This window comes from Chaetodon trifascialis, chromosome 5 (assembly GCF_039877785.1).
Source record: "Chaetodon trifascialis isolate fChaTrf1 chromosome 5, fChaTrf1.hap1, whole genome shotgun sequence".
NCBI classification, from domain to species: Eukaryota; Metazoa; Chordata; class Actinopteri; order Chaetodontiformes; family Chaetodontidae; genus Chaetodon; species Chaetodon trifascialis.
The window spans coordinates 5216231-5234224 of record NC_092060.1 but is presented as its reverse complement, the minus strand read 5'-3'; the positions used below and the strand labels follow the sequence as shown (position 1 = coordinate 5234224).

At 40.4% G+C, this 17994-nt stretch overlaps 1 protein-coding gene and 1 non-coding gene across 3 annotated transcripts; both read left to right on the top strand.

Annotated features, from left to right (window-relative positions):
• The first annotated feature begins 380 nt into the window (after window positions 1–380).
• trnaa-ugc (transfer RNA alanine (anticodon UGC)) lies at window positions 381–452 on the top strand. Its single transcript has one exon. It is a non-coding gene; the product is annotated as a tRNA-Ala (tRNA).
• A 4006-nt stretch (window positions 453–4458) lies between these two features.
• On the top strand, window positions 4459–16629 carry mmp17b (matrix metallopeptidase 17b). Of its 2 annotated transcripts, none has more exons than XM_070962947.1 (12): window positions 4459–4478; window positions 7747–7967; window positions 8717–8849; window positions 8999–9152; window positions 9516–9624; window positions 9762–9939; window positions 11110–11286; window positions 13495–13588; window positions 14474–14547; window positions 14651–14800; window positions 15075–15347; window positions 16189–16629. In XM_070962947.1, the coding sequence occupies exons 2-12, from the start codon at window positions 7818–7820 to the stop codon at window positions 16572–16574; spliced, it is 1878 nt and encodes a 625-aa protein (XP_070819048.1). In that variant the 5' UTR covers window positions 4459–4478; window positions 7747–7817; the 3' UTR covers window positions 16575–16629. The 2 variants fall into 2 exon arrangements, with proteins under 2 accessions (XP_070819048.1, XP_070819049.1); XM_070962948.1 differs by having other exon boundaries at window positions 16364–16494.
• Window positions 16630–17994: the final 1365 nt, after the last annotated feature.

Sequence of the window (17994 nt, the reverse complement as noted above, 5' to 3'; positions counted from 1 at the left end):
GGGGGGGGGGGGGGGTTATTGCACAAATAAGAGGTAATTAAAAACCATCCCTCCATAATTATATTGCACAGAAATATTGAAATATTGTCTATATTGTCTATAATATAACAAGAACATGAACTTGTTAATGAAGTTATACCGGTGAATAATCGTAAATACCTAAACCTAATAGCAAAAAGCACTGGTGAGATGCTCGTTTTTTGAAAACAATAACAAAAAAAAAAATTGTATTAAATACCATAACATAACTTCAAGTTGTGATGAAAACAAGATTCCACAGGGTTGTGGTTACAGCACGATTTACCTTGAACAAAAATGATCTGTAACAATATGAATATTTAGCCTATATAAATATACTAGTATCCGCGCTTTCACCGCCAGGGGATGTAGCTCAGTGGTAGAGCGCATGCTTTGCATGTATGAGGCCCCGGGTTCAATCCCCGGCATCTCCACGTTTTGACCAATCACTTCATGCTTTCATATCGACTTTTATTTTTCGCTATTAGCTATCCACCAAAAGCCAGCTTACATAGTAGCCTACTTAAAGTATCATACTCTCTCCAGAGTTTGCATTTCTTTTTCAATTTTCTGATACTTTCTGCTTCTCCCCGATTAGCACGTTTCTTTTCAGCCAAAATTTTAGAGGGAAAACATTGATCTGACAGCAGTAGTTAGTGGTTTGCAGTTAGTTTGCAGTTTAAGATTTTACATACATGCATAGAAAATACGTATATGTGATACTATACTGCCCAACAGTATATAAAGTAGTTAAAAACTGACCTTACATTGACCAGGCCACTTCCACATTAATGCACTAATGCAGGCTAATATGGGCCTATAGCAATATAACATTCTGAAAATAGACCATTCTGCATAATTGGCATACTTTTGATACTCTAATTAGTAGATAATACTTTTCACTTTTTTTTAATCAAAGTGTCATTTTCAATGCAATACTTTTATTTGTAATGTAGTATTTTTATATTATAGCATTCATACATTTAAAGCATTTGAATTTGAATTTGAGCTGTACACCATGTAATTCAGCTGTAGAGTCACAAAGTAATTTGGTGCAAAATGTGTTGCAAAAGAAATGTCTGTGGCATTCATCACTATAATTTCCAGTATTGGACATATGAAGAGGGGTGTGGGTAACTCTGTATAAGCAGTCTGTAGACAGTCTAACTGTAACAAAGCAAGGTTAGCTTGACCATTACTGAAACACGTGTTGTATTATTATCCCATAACTACTTCATCTACTGCTGCCCAGCTACCTCTGTTGACAGTGATGTCTGTGGTCAGTGGACATGTGTCCGTGGAAAATGTGGGCTGTCTTTTTCTTTGGATTGTCTGTTCTACTTCAATCATTACCCAGTGAACAGCCACTAAAGGTAAGTAATTTGAGTGAAATACCCATTGAATCTTTCTTTTTATCAAATGCCAAGACAAAAACATCGTAGTTTTTCATTTTCTACGTAAGCACTGTGTGGGTTTCTACTTAAATCACTAAATAAGATGGCATTTGATCATAAGGCCGAATGACCAAATTCCATTTTAAGTAATTCTTCTCTGAGAACTGAGCATTGACATAAAGAAGACCCCACCAGTGTGCATCATCACTGTCCTCTCAGCTATGACATCCACATTAGTAATCATAGTATTACACTGATCTCTTTGTGGACCTGGAGCCTCAACCTTTCCTCTCCTCCACCCAATGCCCTTTTTGTGGTTTACTACCATCTGATCACCAGCCACCACAGGTCAGCCTCATCAACCAGCATCAGGGCAAAAAAAAAAAAAAAAAAAAAAAAAGCTTCGTCAGAGCAGCTCCAACCTCAAAATATCTGATCTGTATTGCCATGCAGATGCGTACAGATGGATGTGCACCCATGGGTGCAGTACTTCAGAGAGGGTCAATCTGAGAAACAGAGACACCATGCAGTCTAAAAAGGGCATTTATGTTGCTCTGGACAACAGCACGATGAGGCCCACAGACACAGTCCCAGACACACAGCTCCATTCATATATTTACCAAGATCCCCTCCCAAGTCACCAACCCAGCATCCATCATCCGTTACCCAGAGTGACCTTTGACCTGTCCCAGCAGCTGCATTCATGAGGAAGCAGCCTGTTGTCACAGTGACATAGGAAACATTTAATCTCCATTTGCCCCAGGAACTTAGAAACTGCCCCACTTGCTGCTGCTTGTTAAAGATGCCCTGCAGAGTTTCCTAGTACACAAAAAGACGTTATGTTTACATTTAGTATTACTGACCAAAATGCATTGTGTGTATATTTAAGGTCTAACAAATGTGATAAATACATTTCCGTCAGTAAAGTAGATTTTTCTCCTTGCGGGTTTGAAACCTGCATTGTTTAAATGCACATTTACTCGCTTGCAGTCTTCTTCTTCCTCTTGGTAGGTTTATTGGAGACTTACAATAAAGACAGCTGCCTACAGAAGCTGGACAGGTGTTGAAGGGCACGAGTCCGTGAGCCATACAGCCTACACAATGAGCAAACAAGACTAAAGTTCCATAGACCGGTAGAGTCAGTTGATGATTTTCTGTAGTCCTCATGACCCTTTTCACATTACAAATAGTCATTTAATCCATTGATAGTAATTTCTTGATTAGTAGAGAGACACTTAAAGCTGCATTCACAGATTGTTCTTATGCCACATGGAGATAGTAGAATGAGCCCGAAACACAATGCTAACATAATATCACATTATGATGGTGATGTAGTGAACTTGTTGGTGAACAATTGCCTTGAACATGTAATAGACACGGAGCAACATTAGCATTTATTTGCTATTCTATAACTTATTTTCTATACTCTTTTTATAGTCCATTGAATTTCTTAATGGCTTTTAAGGTTCATGTAAAGCACCTTGAATTGCTTGGTAATGACACCCGAGCTAGCGTCATTCACTGAGGAAGACTGCGAGATGTGGCTGAAAGCTTTGAAAAGGTAGTAGTGGTAGTGGGTTGAGATTTTGTCACACATACAGTCTGCAAGGTCAAGAATGATCCCCCATGTTCAAAAGCATGTTAGTATGACAGTGAAAGTGGAAAGCCCTGGAGGTAGAGGAGGCCATTGGCACCCCCCCCCCCCCCCCCCCCCCCCACACACACACACACACACATCATCACCATAACAATCTATTAGAAATACACAGTGACAACACCAGAACTGAGTGGAGTGAGTGGAGACCACAGTGCTGTGAACAAACCCACTGGTCACAGTGATTCCACTCTTATGAACCATGAATGCTAATGTGTTTGGACTCTAAAGGTAAAACCACAGAACTCAAAAATGGACAAAAACCTTTTTTTTAATCAGAATGCCTGTGATAAATGAAGTAAATCTACGCAAACAGCTGTAGCAAATGTGAGCAGCTCAGAGAAGGCTTGTTGAAGAGCATCAGGCAGTCACTGGATCTGCCTGTCCTAGTTCAGAAACAGCTCAGAGGAGTCAGGTTTCCTGCAAAAACATCACATCAGCCCTACATGTGCTTTTACTATTAGCCATTGTCCCTCCTCAGACAAAGAGGAGATTAGATGGAACTTAATGATCCCAGTGGGATCGCTTTGGCCGCTAATAGGAACAGGAGTCAGCAAAGAAAAAAGAATATTACTATTGACATGAATCGGCATGCAGCAACATGGAAAGCATGAAGTATTGCAACATATGTTATGCTCTTGTCAAGCTTTCCAACTGGTGATTTCACATTGTGATCGCTGCTTTTTAACTTAGAATTTATTGGGATGAATGCCTTAATGGCGAGAATTTACTAGAATGATTTTGTTATACTTAAATAAAGAGGTCAAAATGTTGGTAGTGTTGACCCTCTAACAGATGGTCCAATGGCTTAAACACAAAGAAAGGATGTGAGGAAAGACAGGAAACACAGAGAGAGATCGAGAAAGACAAATCTCCCCATCTTCATTTTAGTTTTAATCCATGCATTAAGAGGATTGTGTGTAAAATGTTAATGCCATCATGAGAGAAGACACACATGAACATGCAGATGTTGCGGGCAAACAGGCACGCACACACACAAAATCTAAACCCATCTTTGCTGTGTAACACACAGTAATCCTCCCTGGATCAAACACAGGATTCCAGATTCAGAGTGCCGTGCTGGAACTAATTGCTTTACTCTCAGAACAGAGGAATCATATGAATTAAAAGCATTCATTTCCATTTGTTTTAAAGATTTGTTGGGGTGTGAAGCTGAAAAGAGAGTGACAAAGAGGGAACGAACTGAAGCACGAATCCAAATCTTCTCAAGTGAGTGGAAGACGCCATTTCTGCAAACATGCGAGCCTACATTTGTCATGGCAGTGTGGCAGTGGGTGGGGTAGAGGGTGGGGGTTAGGAGCTGGGCTTTGAGGGAAGAAGCAAGAGAAGAGAAAGGATCCATCTGTTCCTATAGTGGCCGAGGACGGATGTAAAGGAGGAGGAGGAGGAAGGTAAGCGTGAAAACATCTTTCTGTTTATTGTGAAGTGAATTTTTAACTTTTTAATGCTGTGTGCAGTTTATCTGTTGGACTAGATGTGTTTCACATTTCATGTAAGTTTATCTGATGTATGCTGTAGTTAAAGGTGTTGAATGTAGGAGGCCAGTGCCAGATGGTAACAATATTGCATGTGTCAGGGTCAGTATCATCAGAATTACTGTACAGCCTCGTGCAGTGAAGTAGCGACAGGGGTTCTGTTCAGCTATTTAGTCACAAAGGAAGAGCGAAAGGAAAAGTTTTAGAATGTGTGCCACAAGATTTGGCCAGACACCAAATAGAAGGTGAAAATAAGTCATTTAATTCTTGTCTGTAAATTTCATTTTACACAAAGCTTGAAATCTTTTAGATGTAGCCATGGTAATTGCCAAGATTTGAATTCTGGTGAGGACCTTTTTATTTAATTGTATTGCCATAAACCTAGTCAGCATCCTCAAGCCATGGCCACGTGACAGTGATTTTAATCTTTGAATCAACACATTCAGTGAAAATGACCTCTACAATTTTTATTAGTCATTTGGTGCATTTTTATTAATGGGAAGGACAAGAAAAAACACAAAATGCAAAACAAAACATTTTTACTCTTTTCGTTTCTTGCTCTGTAAATTATTTCTTAAGCTAATTGCATAAACAAATAAACTCTATTTTTATGTGAACTGTGGAGAAAATGGCTGTGTGTAACGTGAACGTGATGAATCCAGACAGGATTATCACAAACTCTGCAGTTCCCCTCAGCTCCATGGAGCATTTTAGCCTCTTTCAGCAAAGTGTTTTGGTTTTATGGACCACACTATTACTATTTTGGGACAGTCTCACCACTATCAAGCTAATAAACTGACAATGTGCTGCACTGCTCAGCGTTAAACAGCACAGTGACAAAGTTTGCGCCTCGAGGAGCTTAGCAGCTAATGAGCCAGACACTCTTCCAAAAACAGCTAAAAGAGTGAATACTGAACTTATGTTTGCGGTCAGAAACACACCAGCTAAAGCAGTCTCACTGTAACACCTACTTTGTTTAAGAAATAAAATCTCTATTAACTATCAAAAAGATTTCATGTAATAAATCCCATTCAGCAATGCTTACATAGAAGTACCTCCATGTGAGATTCACCAGTTTTTGTTTTCAGTGACTTAGTGACAGATGAAGCTCTAGAGCAGTGAGTCAGGGGTCATGGCCAACCAGACAACATGCACTTATTTCGTGTGTGTGTCTAAAACCCACATGTTCTAGTTTTTCCACAAAAGAAACATGGTGTATTTTAAACATTTATTTCGCCAAATTAGTTTCATATTACCTTTGATTTCAGAGAGACTGTTTGTTGGTTTTGTATCAGTCTACCCCTCTTGGCTTCCTCCCTCTACTCTTAACTGCTTTAATCTCATTACTTTAACACTGTTCTCCTCATCCATTCATCTCTCCCTTTCACTCTGTCTTCTCTGCCCCCATGCCTTAAGTGAAATGGTATACCCTCTAACTTAATTAAATGAAGCATCTTCTGACTGACATGGACACACACACTCACATCCACCAGTGTCCTGTACAGCAGTCAGTGGTACCCTCCCCTCTGTATTTCATGGTAATTTCCCTCCATCTTCTGATTGCATCTGGTATGTTGTCTCCCCAGTGGGAATACAGTTTGGATGTTTCCCGTCACCTTCATTCACTGACGCTTTAACTCATTCATGCTGTTGTGACATTGGATGTCATGGTGTGTTTACTGATCCTACAATGAGAGAATTCAGTCATGTCAGGAATAATTTGAGCAAAAGCCAAAGCAGGTTAAAGGCATTCATTAAATTCATTGGTGCATTCTTTCTTGGCTAATGTCAGTGAACACATTGTTGATTAGAATTGCATCTGCTATATTCAGGATTTTTTTTGTAATTAGAATCAGAATCAGCCTCAGCTTTATGTGTGTACAAACAAGGATTTTGACTAAACATTGCACTCATTGCACTTGCATAAAAAAAAGAACATACAGCTCAACAAGGACAAAAAGAAAAGAAAACCAAAAGACTGAACAATAAGTTAAGTAGTGCAAAAATAATATAGACAAAGAATGATGAGGTAATAATGTATACAATGAAATTTACAATGTGCAGGTGTTTATGTTGACAGTGACGCTGGGTGATGACTGCACATGTTAAAACTGTGTATTATTGGGTGATGGTGGAGAGTCAGCGGGTGTTTTGGTGTCAGAGGGTTAGTGACACTGATGGACGGATGTTAAATGGAATTTACAGAAATCCAGAGAGGATTTGGGTAGAAATGATTTTCGGGCCAGATTTGGGGCTTGAAATGTTGCACTTGTAAGGCAGTAAAACATACATTTTTAAGAGAGCTTGCAGTGGTGTTACGAAATGTGCCACCTCTACGGTAAGATTCGGTTCAGTTTGACTGTAATCAATATTTTAACAATCTATCACAAATAATTATCTCCTGAATCTGCAGCTCTCCTCAGTTTTCTGGAGCCTTATATGGAATTTCAGCTCATTGTTAACCCACAGTTGTCTGGCCCACAACTTTTCTGTTTTGGTTCACTCTCACCACTCTCAAAGTGTTGTTTTTGGCCACAGCAGGCAGCAGTTTTCAGAGAGGAAGCTCTAAAAACCGACTGTACACTATCTGCTGAGCACCAACCAGCAGACAGACACACTTAGAGACCAGCTGGTGAACATACTGGAGCATTTGGCAGCTTAACAGCCAAATATTTTTCTCAGGAGCTGGTGGAGAACAAAAATAGAGCTAAAAGAGAGTAAATATTTGAATAATTTATTGCAGTCCCTCTTCATCCTATAGGACATAAGGCCACAATATTTTCTATTCTATGCTGACTATTTAACTGTACATCTTTGGTTGTAAACCAAAGTATTAGACAAACTGAAATTTGATTTAATTGTTGCACTAGATGAAAAGTCAGTATATCACCAAAGTCTAAATCAGTACAGAATTCCATGGCAGTCCATTCAATAGATATTGAAATATATGAGTTTGGACTGAGGTGGTGAACCCAGCTACTAACTGACTGACATTGCCATTCTGCTAGTGTGCAATAACCACTGAAACACTACTTGGAAAGGATTTGGTCATGGTTAAAATCAGTCAGTACTACATTTTCCATTTTTAGACTCTTTTATTGCTGTAGTCTGTCAGTAGTCTGTTGCAATCTTTTCTGTTAATTTTCAAATGTCAGGGTATTTTATTTTTTAAATTTCACTCCAGGGATAGAAAGTCATCTCTGACTTCAATGGATTTGCAAGCGGCAATGAAGATTTCTCTTGAGTGAATATCTCATGCAAAAACATGCAGCCAAGATGAAGATGTGGATTGTTTATCTGTGCCTGAGCAACGGATGGATGCAAACAGCCTCCTCAGCTGATGTAACCCCCACCCCGTCCTCTGCACCAGTGACACCCACTGAAGATGAGAGCGCCCAACTGGTGGTAAAATAAACAGCATTAACATTTATGAGGGAAAAGGAATGCAAATTCTGAAATGAATCAGTGTGAATCAGTGTGCACATCTGACGCTGAGCTTATTTATATCAAATCATTTAAAGAGGACAAGCCTAAATATACTTGATCTATGCTAATTAGCACTAGCACAAGCAACAAAATGTAAAGAGGGTGACTATTTACAGGATTTTGAGTCTGGATTTTGAGTTTGGGTCTCAGATATTCCAACTCACCTGATGATGTAAGTACAACTTGCTTGTGGTATGTACTTGTGGTTGGGCATAATATAAGCCTCCTCTCATTGTCAACACCTCCTCATACCTCAACGACACATACTGTATGATCGTTCACAAAACAAAATATATGATCATTGGAAAGCAGTTTGGCTAAGTACTTGATTAGATTCAGGAAAAGATCATGGTCTGGATTCATATAAGTACTTTCCTCCATTACGTAACTTACGTACTTACGTTCAGACCTGTGTTTTGTACGCTCAGCCATCTATCCCAGAATGGATTCAGGACCATGATTGTTTTGGAACTGTGCTTTGAGTTGCTTAAACATAAACTACAGTTTGTATTTGCAGTGAACAGAACAGTGCAGACATTTTCAATATATGTTTCCTCATGGTTACCAGGTAATGCTGGATTTACTCTACTTTCTACTCAGTTTACATGCAGGACTGACATTTTTGAAGACCCTCTTGAAAATGACTATCTGCTCTTCTCTGCTCATAGGATTGGCTCACGAAGTATGGCTACCTCCCACCCTCGGACCCCTCCACTGGTCAGCTACAGGCATGGACAGCTGTCACAAACGCTGTCAGAGCCATGCAGAGGTTTGCAGGCCTCAAAGACACTGGACTTATAGGTGGGGATTACAGACGGTGGCAGTGAAAAGCTGTATGCTTTGCTGTCAGACCCAACTAGTTGATGTTTAAGCTCCTCCCTCTTGAATCTGGTATTCTATATGTGACTTCTTGACTCTCCTCTGGTTTTTCCATGCCTTGATGTGTTCAGATGAGGAGACAACCGCGCTGATAAACAGTCCACGCTGCTCTTTACCTGACCAGGATGAACCATCCAAATCACCAGCCAATCAAGAAGGGAGAAACATGAAGAGAAGGAGGAGGAGGGCTATCTCCATGTGGGCACGCAGGAACATTAACTGGAGGTTGGGTGAAATTATTTTAATTAGAATGTTGAATTTAGGCTTAGTTGCCCCAAAAAGGTTTTCTTCTGAGTACTTTAAAAGGCAACTTGAGGTTCTAGAAGACATTTCGAGAAGCGAAGAGACCTCTTCAGTTCTAATTGACTGGCGGGGAGTCACAGGCATTTATCCTCTTGCAGGACTGTTCACACCTTGAGAGTCATTGAGGTCACATGTAAGTTGTTGACCACAAAACCATCATGTGAGTCATTAGGGTCAAGGTGTGAATGGGTGTTAAGATGCTGGGGGAGGGATCTCAGGACTGCATTGTAATTGTATGTGAAATGGATTTAATTGTGTAACACAAACACTCTGTTATATTTGTAGATTGCGTTCATACCCCTCCTCTTCACATCTGTCGCGGGAAATGATACGCTCACTGGTCTTTTATGCTTTAAGAGTGTGGGCAGAACCAACACCCCTGGAGTTCCATGAGGTTGGTACATTTGTTTGATGCTGCATTAATGGCATAAGGGATAGAGTATGAATGTCCTACAGGTCTTGTAGAAAGCCATGGTTTACTGCACATACTTGTCACCATCATGCCTCTATTCTATTTCCCTCTGTCTTCAGGTTGGCAGTCCAGAGGCAGCTGACCTACAGATAGACTTCCTCCATGGTTACCACGGTGATGGCTATCCCTTTGATGGGGCAGGCGGTGCAGTCGGCCACGCTTTTTTCCCATCAGACCCTGCACGGGCAGGAGGAGTTCATTTGGATGCAGAGGAGGAGTGGACATTCAGACAGCCAGGTGGAACGACGTTAAGAAAACATCTGTACAGTTCATCATCTAATATTATTACATGTTTAGTGAACAGTGACCTCCAAGCTCTAAACACATTCTGCTGGTAATTGTTTCCACATCTGATGGGATGGATGTCATGCACTTTTATTTTCATTAGATTTATTAGCAATGAAAAAAAATGAACATTGAAACATTTTCAACAAATCCTTCTATAACTGACCTCCCTGATTCTGTATCATGTCTCACAACAGCAATACCTCTACTGTCCAATCTTTCAGGTCCAATGCAAGGTATCCCAGGATTTTCATAACATTTGCTATGTCATGGTCCCCAGAGGATAAATCCTACTGATTTTGGTGACTCCTTGGCAATCTCTCTATTGTCCTCAGGACATATTTCTGATTTGTACAGAAAATATCTAATAATGGCTACATGATCTCTGTTCTTCATTTAATCATTCACTCCAGTTTCCTAGAGGCATTATGATCATATCAGTGTTCAGTGACAGTGCAGGGAGTTGTGTACTCTTTATGGCGAGTTGGAATTAAGGGTTTGGAGGTTGAGCGTGTTAGTTGTGCACGTACTTTCAAGCCATACCATATTTACTATTTTGAGGAAATTATCATCAAATAACGTTGCCATTGGACATAGAAAATACTGTCATTGAATGTAACGCAGGGTTTTGCAGAAATGATGTTCTTGTCTAACTATACACAGCAAATAATAAATAACATAAAAATTACTGTAAAAAATAATAATAATGATGATATAATAAACATTGGGAAAATTCTAAGGCAACACAATTTTGAGCGAGGAGGTTTAATTTAATTTCTTGACTTCATGCTTTGAGCTTATCCAATTGAAAATCTTTTACTTAGTCATAGTGAAAGTAGCATATTTATGCCACATTATCACAACTCAGAGTGTTTGCCTCTGTTTAATTACTCAAGTTCAGGCAACAATGAGTGTGATTGTGTGGTTTGTCCAACAGCTCTGTTATGTGAAATGAACATTGCATGCTTTAGAGGCTGCTTGCAAGGCTTCAGGTCAAATCAGACATTGCCCCCCATCACAATCACCCCTACCAAAAATAAAAGATAAATGTGGATATCAGACACCACTGTGCCTTCTGATCAGCTCTCTGTCCTTCTCCCTGTCCCTCTTCTTCCTTCCCAGCCTCTGAAGGCACTGATCTATTCACTGTGCTTGTCCATGAGTTTGGCCATGCACTGGGCCTTGCTCACTCCTCATCCCGCCACTCAGTGATGAGGCCGTACTACCAGGGTCCTGCTGGAGACCCTCTCCAGTACAGCTTGGGACCCCAAGATCTGGAGCACATCACCCAGCTCTACGGTACACAGCCCTTTCTCCCACCTGTGTGTCAGAATGTCTCTCATGAGAATTTAGGCTGGAATCTGTTTTGGTTACATGAGGGTTAATCCTTGTTGGAATGTAAGGATGCATATAGTTCAAGAAGCAAACCATAGATTATAAAATCATCACAGATAGAAGACTCCTTTTATGAGTTTACTTGTCAGGGACAATGCAAATAACATGGTTAATCCCTGGTTTGGCTTTTCTACTTAAAAGAGTCATATCATCATTACCAAGAGTCCATTAGTTAAATCAAACGTGTAATAAATATGTGTGTATGTGTATGTGCATAAGGTCCATGAGTCTGAGTGCATGCAGTCTTTATGAGCATGTGGGTATGATTGTCTGTGTGTATCTGTTCTTTTGTCTGTATGTGCATGTCCATGTGCATGTGCAGTACATGATCAGTGATTGCAGGTTTGCTTCATTATTATGACTTAACATCTTCACACAAAAGACATAACAGTGGAGCTTTTGTGAATAAATGAGGACAGCTGTGAACCAGTTGCATGGACTGACTTCTGGTGTGTTGTTGAGGAAATACAGATATAAAGTGCCATTTGTTGTCAGTTTCATTAGCTCAGATGCTCATGTGAAAGCCTTGTATTGTAAAGAATCAAAGGGGAAAACCAGGAAATCTGCAATCAAATGTGTGACTGCATTTTTATTTAACAAGACTCATTGTTAATAATTCATTCATTTTGCCTGTCCATAATGTGATGCATGCTTCCTCCAGCCCATCAACAGCTCTCCAGACAGACAGCTGTGGACTTGGAAATGCAAACCGCTGTTCAAAAGTCACAGCAGCACAAGGGCCATGCAGCTGATTTGTTAATTTTAATACATACTCCTACTTGGCTTCAGGGCCAAGTTGCAGTTTCTGGAGGGTGTTTTGTCACAGTTGCTCTTCTTTATGGAAGCTGACACTGAGTGTAATTATTGGACCATTGGTCCACCACTTTGGTCCAGACAAAAATATCGCAATGGCTATTCGATGTATTGCCATGAAGTCTTGTACAGATATTCATGGTCACCAGAGGATAAATCACACTGACTTTGAGTGATACCCTGAATTATTTTCATGGCCCATCCCTGACTTTTTATTGACAGCAGCATAGCAGCAGGTCAAAATTTTTCACTTATCCAGTGAAATATCTTAACATCTACCGAATGGAATGGCACCAACTTTTTGTACAGACATTCATAGTTCCCAGAGGATGACCAGTAAGGATTTTGGAGATCCCCAAACTTTTTGTTCAGTGCCACCACAAGCTGATGATCCCTTAACCTTTCATCTTGTGCCATCATCAGGTCACATTTTTAAGTTGTCCAGTACTATGGTGAAGATGTTGTACATGGTAAACATTCTACCTACTAAACATCAGCATGTTGGCATTGTCATTGTGAACATGTTCGCATGCTGATGTTAGCATTTAGCTCAAGTCACACACTCAGTATAGCCTCACAGAGCTGCAGACTCTGAGTCTTGTTAAGTTTTGTTTAACTGTATCGTCATCCCAACATAACAGACTTTACTTTCTGTTAATCAAGGAACAGCTGTTTTGTGATCTTTTTCCCCCTCTCATGATCCCACCATTACCTCAGAAACACTACAAACTTTGTTTTCTTGTCATAATATAATCATTAACTCACGATCTTTGGCTAAACTGTAATAAATATGTACAAATTGATCCTGTTGGTCATCAATAATCTGTAGACACATAAGATGATTTCTGCCAAGTATTTTGGCACTCACATATAAAAGTGGCTGTTGTCAACAGTACTGTGACCAAATGAATGTGCAATCTTGAGATTGTGTCATTATGAATGATTAGGACATCAGAATCTATGAATCCTTCTAATCCACTGATCACTGAAAAATATAGGACGTTTGGAGAAATCATGAAATAATTATAGCATTACAAAGGATAAAAAACAGTGCACATTGCATATACTTCAGAGCTGGAGGTCTTGGCAACTGTTGTCAATAAGAATCAACCACAACTGTTTGTGGTTATGTCTGCAGTCTCATCTGAGCGTCCCACTGTACCATTTCATGAGCCCGATGATCCGTGACTGTATATTTTTACGATCTGACTGTGCCGTCACATCTACTTTGTCTTTTATAGCTGGAGAGTCATTAACCGCTTTTATTGTCATTAGGTTTAAATGTTATTTTTGATTTAGGTAAAAGGAACCAGCTAGTGGCCACTGATGCTCCTCGCCTTGCTCCAGAGCCTCAGTTGCGCCACAGAAGCCACCACCATCATCACAAACATGGGTATGACTGACAAGTTAAGATTCAGATATAATCTATTTTATCTTCAGGGTGGAGCCACACGATCTCTTAACAAATGCCAAACACATCAGTACAAAATTGTTTACAGCTATTTTCAGGTTTAGTCTTAGCCCTGATGTCAAAAGTCCATGTTAGTTTGAGTCATATTTAATTAGCCTCACCTTCTTCCTCTTTGATGGGTAACTAAAGCTGTTGGCATTTCCCTCATCAAAAGATAAGTTATCAGAAACGACGATAAACTTATCAAATGTGTGTAGCACTCATACTGTGCACCTTAGCATGGATAGCATGTCAAACAGTCCAAATGACACAAACTTTTCTCAAGCAAGAGGTTATCCAATTTAGACAGCCGGGCTACTTGCTTTCAAGTTCAGCTTCCTCATGCAAGCAATTTGCCAATAATACAGTACACAATGCTACACCACTGCCTTTTGTAACTTTGTTGGCTTATGTTAACAAAATTAAAAAGTATTCTAACATTATTAAGCATCTTATCCGTCACACTACCCCAGCTATTTCATGGTACGCCTTGAGACATTTACAGGTTTTCTTCCCAGCTAATTTGTAGCTACAGGGCCTCTTTCCCGACAATAACATTATGACGCACTCACTTTTGAAGTGGGTCCAAATGGTGATCTGTTTTTTCCTACCATCTGTTGCTATCATGTGATTATCACCTCTTTTTTTTAAGTCAGTTTCATCTCATCAATGACTCATGTTTGCCATGGAAATGATTGATTTATTTACTCAGTTTTTACTGAGGAAGCACTGCATGAGATAGTATTATTTATTAAATACTGTCTTTGATTTTATCCTACATGAAACTCTATGACTAGCTAAGTCTCCTTCTGTGTTTTCTCACTTCAGTCCCTTCATAAATCGCTGTAACACCAGTTTTGATGCTGTGGCAAGGATCCGAGGAGAAACCTTCTTCTTCAAAGGTCTGAGACACCAGAAACTCAATTAGGCATGTCAGATCAGAAAATGGTCAGTGGTGCTTAACCATTCCTTATCTTCTCCATCTTGTATGTGTCATACCTCCAGGTCTGACGATGTGGCGAGTCAACGGCGGTGGCTTGGTGTCCGGTCACGGTGCTTCTGTCAGGAGGCTGTGGAGGGGTCTACCAACTGACCTACGTCCTCTTCACGCTGTGCTGGAGAGACAGTCAGATCATGCCATCATCTTTATTAGTGGTATATTCCAATAATGTCAATACAGTATGAATGTGAACTGTGTTGACATCATATACAATCATTTGGAGCTTCAGTTTAGAGATTTGAGACTCCCTCATTAAAGACATGAATCAATAAATGTAAACAGAAGAATGAGAATAGATGAAAATAGACATAAAAGGAGACTAAATTACATATGGGCTCAAAGCAGACAAAACAAAGCAATTTTTTTGCTAAATGTGGACTGAATTGGGAAACTGACCAACTAACATCTCCAGGTCTTATCTTGCTGCAGGTTCCCAGTTCTGGCTGTTCAGAGATCTGTCCCTGCAGGAAGGCTACCCTCAGCCCCTGTCTGTCCTTAGAATGGGGATGAGTTTAGCTGGAACAGATGAGGAGGAGGAAGAGGAAGAGCTCGAGGCAGCAGCAGGGAGGTGGGGCCTGGTCTGGGACCCAGAGGAGGGCCCCGTGTGGGGCAAGGTGGGAGGTGCTGAGGAAGAGAAAGAAGAAGACACTTGGACTCAGCTGCTTAGAGAGGGTGTCAGTGGCATCACCAGAGACAGTGATGGTGAGGACAGGAATCATGTTTGTATTTGTCATGTGAGATTCAGCTTCCTTATAATGACCACATGTCCTGTACAGCATAAAAAGATGAAGAAAATCCTCCAAGGTGAGAGCATTCTGTTGGTTCTCACTTTGACAAGGGTTCAGTTTGTGAATGCAAGAGTTAATTAGGTGAGATTATTTAAGGCTGAGAGCTTTAGCGAAAGCCTTAATTCTTGGCCATAAATTTCAGCTAAATTCACATACATAGTGCAAGTTTACAACTGAAACAACGCCCTGGCTTATACTGTTTATTTTATGCTGCTGTTTACAGGAATTACAGGTGGAAAAAAAAGATGTGGAGTAACTGAACACAATCTGATAATGTGGTTGTACTGCCAACTGGTGGCAACAATATGCATGGCTCACTAAAAGTGAGAATAGGCCCAGTGTAACAGTATTAACAGACCTGTCAATCAGTTGAAGAGCGATAGGTACATATGAAAGAGAACAAATCTTTCCATTACATCTTTATACATTTTGATGAAGGAAAAATAACCTGTCATCTCACCTGAGAACATTACCTCTTGCACAACCTTCTGACTGAGGATGAGGCGTTATTTTTAAGGAATGATGAGATATACATATAAACGAGATAACCTGTGAAAGTCATCAGTAGGATGCTATGCTATCACAAATCAGGACTGGCTAGTGAGCCAGAAGGCTAAAAAAAAAACAGATTAAGGGATTATTGTTACTACCTGTAGCTGATACTAACTGTCTCACAAACCAAGTTATAGAGACCTGCAAAAGATCTACAAATATGCAAGTTGCTGGCTTTGAAAAGTTCTCTCCGTCTTCTCCAGGCTCCATCTATCTCTTCAGAGGAGACTCCTACTGGAAGTTTACATTTCCAGGCTCCTCATTGCAGGACGGATACCCACGGTCCTCTGCTGCAGACTGGCTGGACTGCTCTGATTCCTCTTCATTCTCCCCTGTGGCAGATGACCTCTCCTTGTCTCTGTCTCCACCTGTAGGAAGACAGGAGCTCAGGGATCAACTGAGGAAGGAAAGAGAAAAGGAGGAAGCAGGAGGAAGGAGGAGGGACAGAATTGGAAATAGACAACAAGACATACAGGACAGAGGTTCACACATCTGGACTCAATGCACCTGCCAGAATGGAGCTCTTGGTTGCAGGACAACATCTGCAATTGCTGTCTTGCTGATTACATGTACAGTGCTGGCTATGTAAAGCTGCACAAGGCAATGAATGAAGTGTCTGATCAGGATAAATCAAGAGGTAGATGTAAGAGAAGAGCAACTCATCTACAAACACTCACCATGTGCATTCACTATACTGACCCTTTAAAGGAATAATTCATCATTTACCCTTATTTGCTCTCTTTCTGACAGTGAGAGAAGATCAATACCACTTTCACATCTGTGTGCTCAGTACAGGTTCAGTTCAGTATGGAGTCTGCAGGTGTTAGCTTGCAGATTTGAGGAGCAGGCTACAGAGGTCTGCTATGCTAATTTCTAACCATCTCCACACCAGCAGACTTATTTTCATTTTTTCATTTTCTAACATGAAGTCTTCAGGCCCAACCTCCATTGAAAAAAGTGACACTACTTGAGGACATTTATCAGACTTCACACAGTTCCCTCACACAAAGGCTTCGTACAGCTTTTTACATATGTAGTAGAGCTCCCAAACACAAGGAGACACAATTTTGCGTGTGAAGTCAGTGGAGTTCCCCTGTAAGACTTAAGATTTAAGATATACTTTATTAATTACAGCAAACACATGCTACAGGGGGGAGACTGCACACATGGCATGCTTAGTGAAATTATTTTCTCCGCATTTGACCCATCCTGGTAGTCCTTCCTCCACGGCAGACCAGGAGCGGTGGGCTGCCAGCAGACAGTGGATACCCCATGGAGGATACCCCAGGTGAACACGGGGAGAACATGCAAACTCCACACAGAAAGGCCCCTTTTTCCTTGAGCAGCAGGCAACGAAGGCATGGTGGAGGACACGCTCCCGGCACCCACAGTGGGAATCGAACCCGGGACCTTCTAGCTGTGAGGTGACAGTGTTACCACCGTACCTCCGTGCAACTTAACATATCCAGTTTAAGATATCCAGTTTCTTTCATCTTCTCAAAGACAGCAATTAAGCATATTTGTCATTATTTTGAGCAATAATTTTTTTCAGTATTAGGTATGGTCACTGGTATGGTAAGAACCCCACACATAAAATGACTGAACTTATCCACACTGCGATTGCCTGAGCACACAAAAACAGCAGACTCATTTGTGATGAAGTGTCATTTTAAAGCTATTCTGGCCCCAATGAAGCCCTTTTATCAAAAATGTGTAAGTTTTTAGATCACAATGATAAACGCTTTTTCAGAAACTGATCTTCTTGGATGAAAGTGCTTTCACATTGTGAATCACACAAAGATGTTTTGTTATTAGAAGTTCTTGCTGATATAGAGATAGCATCGCAGTCAGTTCCTACTACGCTGCACATACTTATGGGATTTTTGATCTCTAAAGACGATGTTTCTGTTCACCTCAGTGGTGCTGGTCAGAGCTGATATGTACATATGTGGACTTTTCATCTGATATAAGGGTGGTTATGATCATAATGAACTATGCCCTCTTAAAGG

Coding starts and splice junctions, on each gene's coding strand:
- mmp17b (XM_070962947.1), top strand. CDS start 7,818: ATGCAAAAACATGCAGCCAAGATGAAGATGTGGATTGTTTATCTGTGC. Junction 7,968..8,716: donor ATGAGAGCGCCCAACTGGTG/GTAAAATAAACA, acceptor CTCTGCTCATAG/GATTGGCTCACGAAGTATGG. Junction 9,940..11,109: donor GTGGACATTCAGACAGCCAG/GTGGAACGACGT, acceptor CTTCCTTCCCAG/CCTCTGAAGGCACTGATCTA.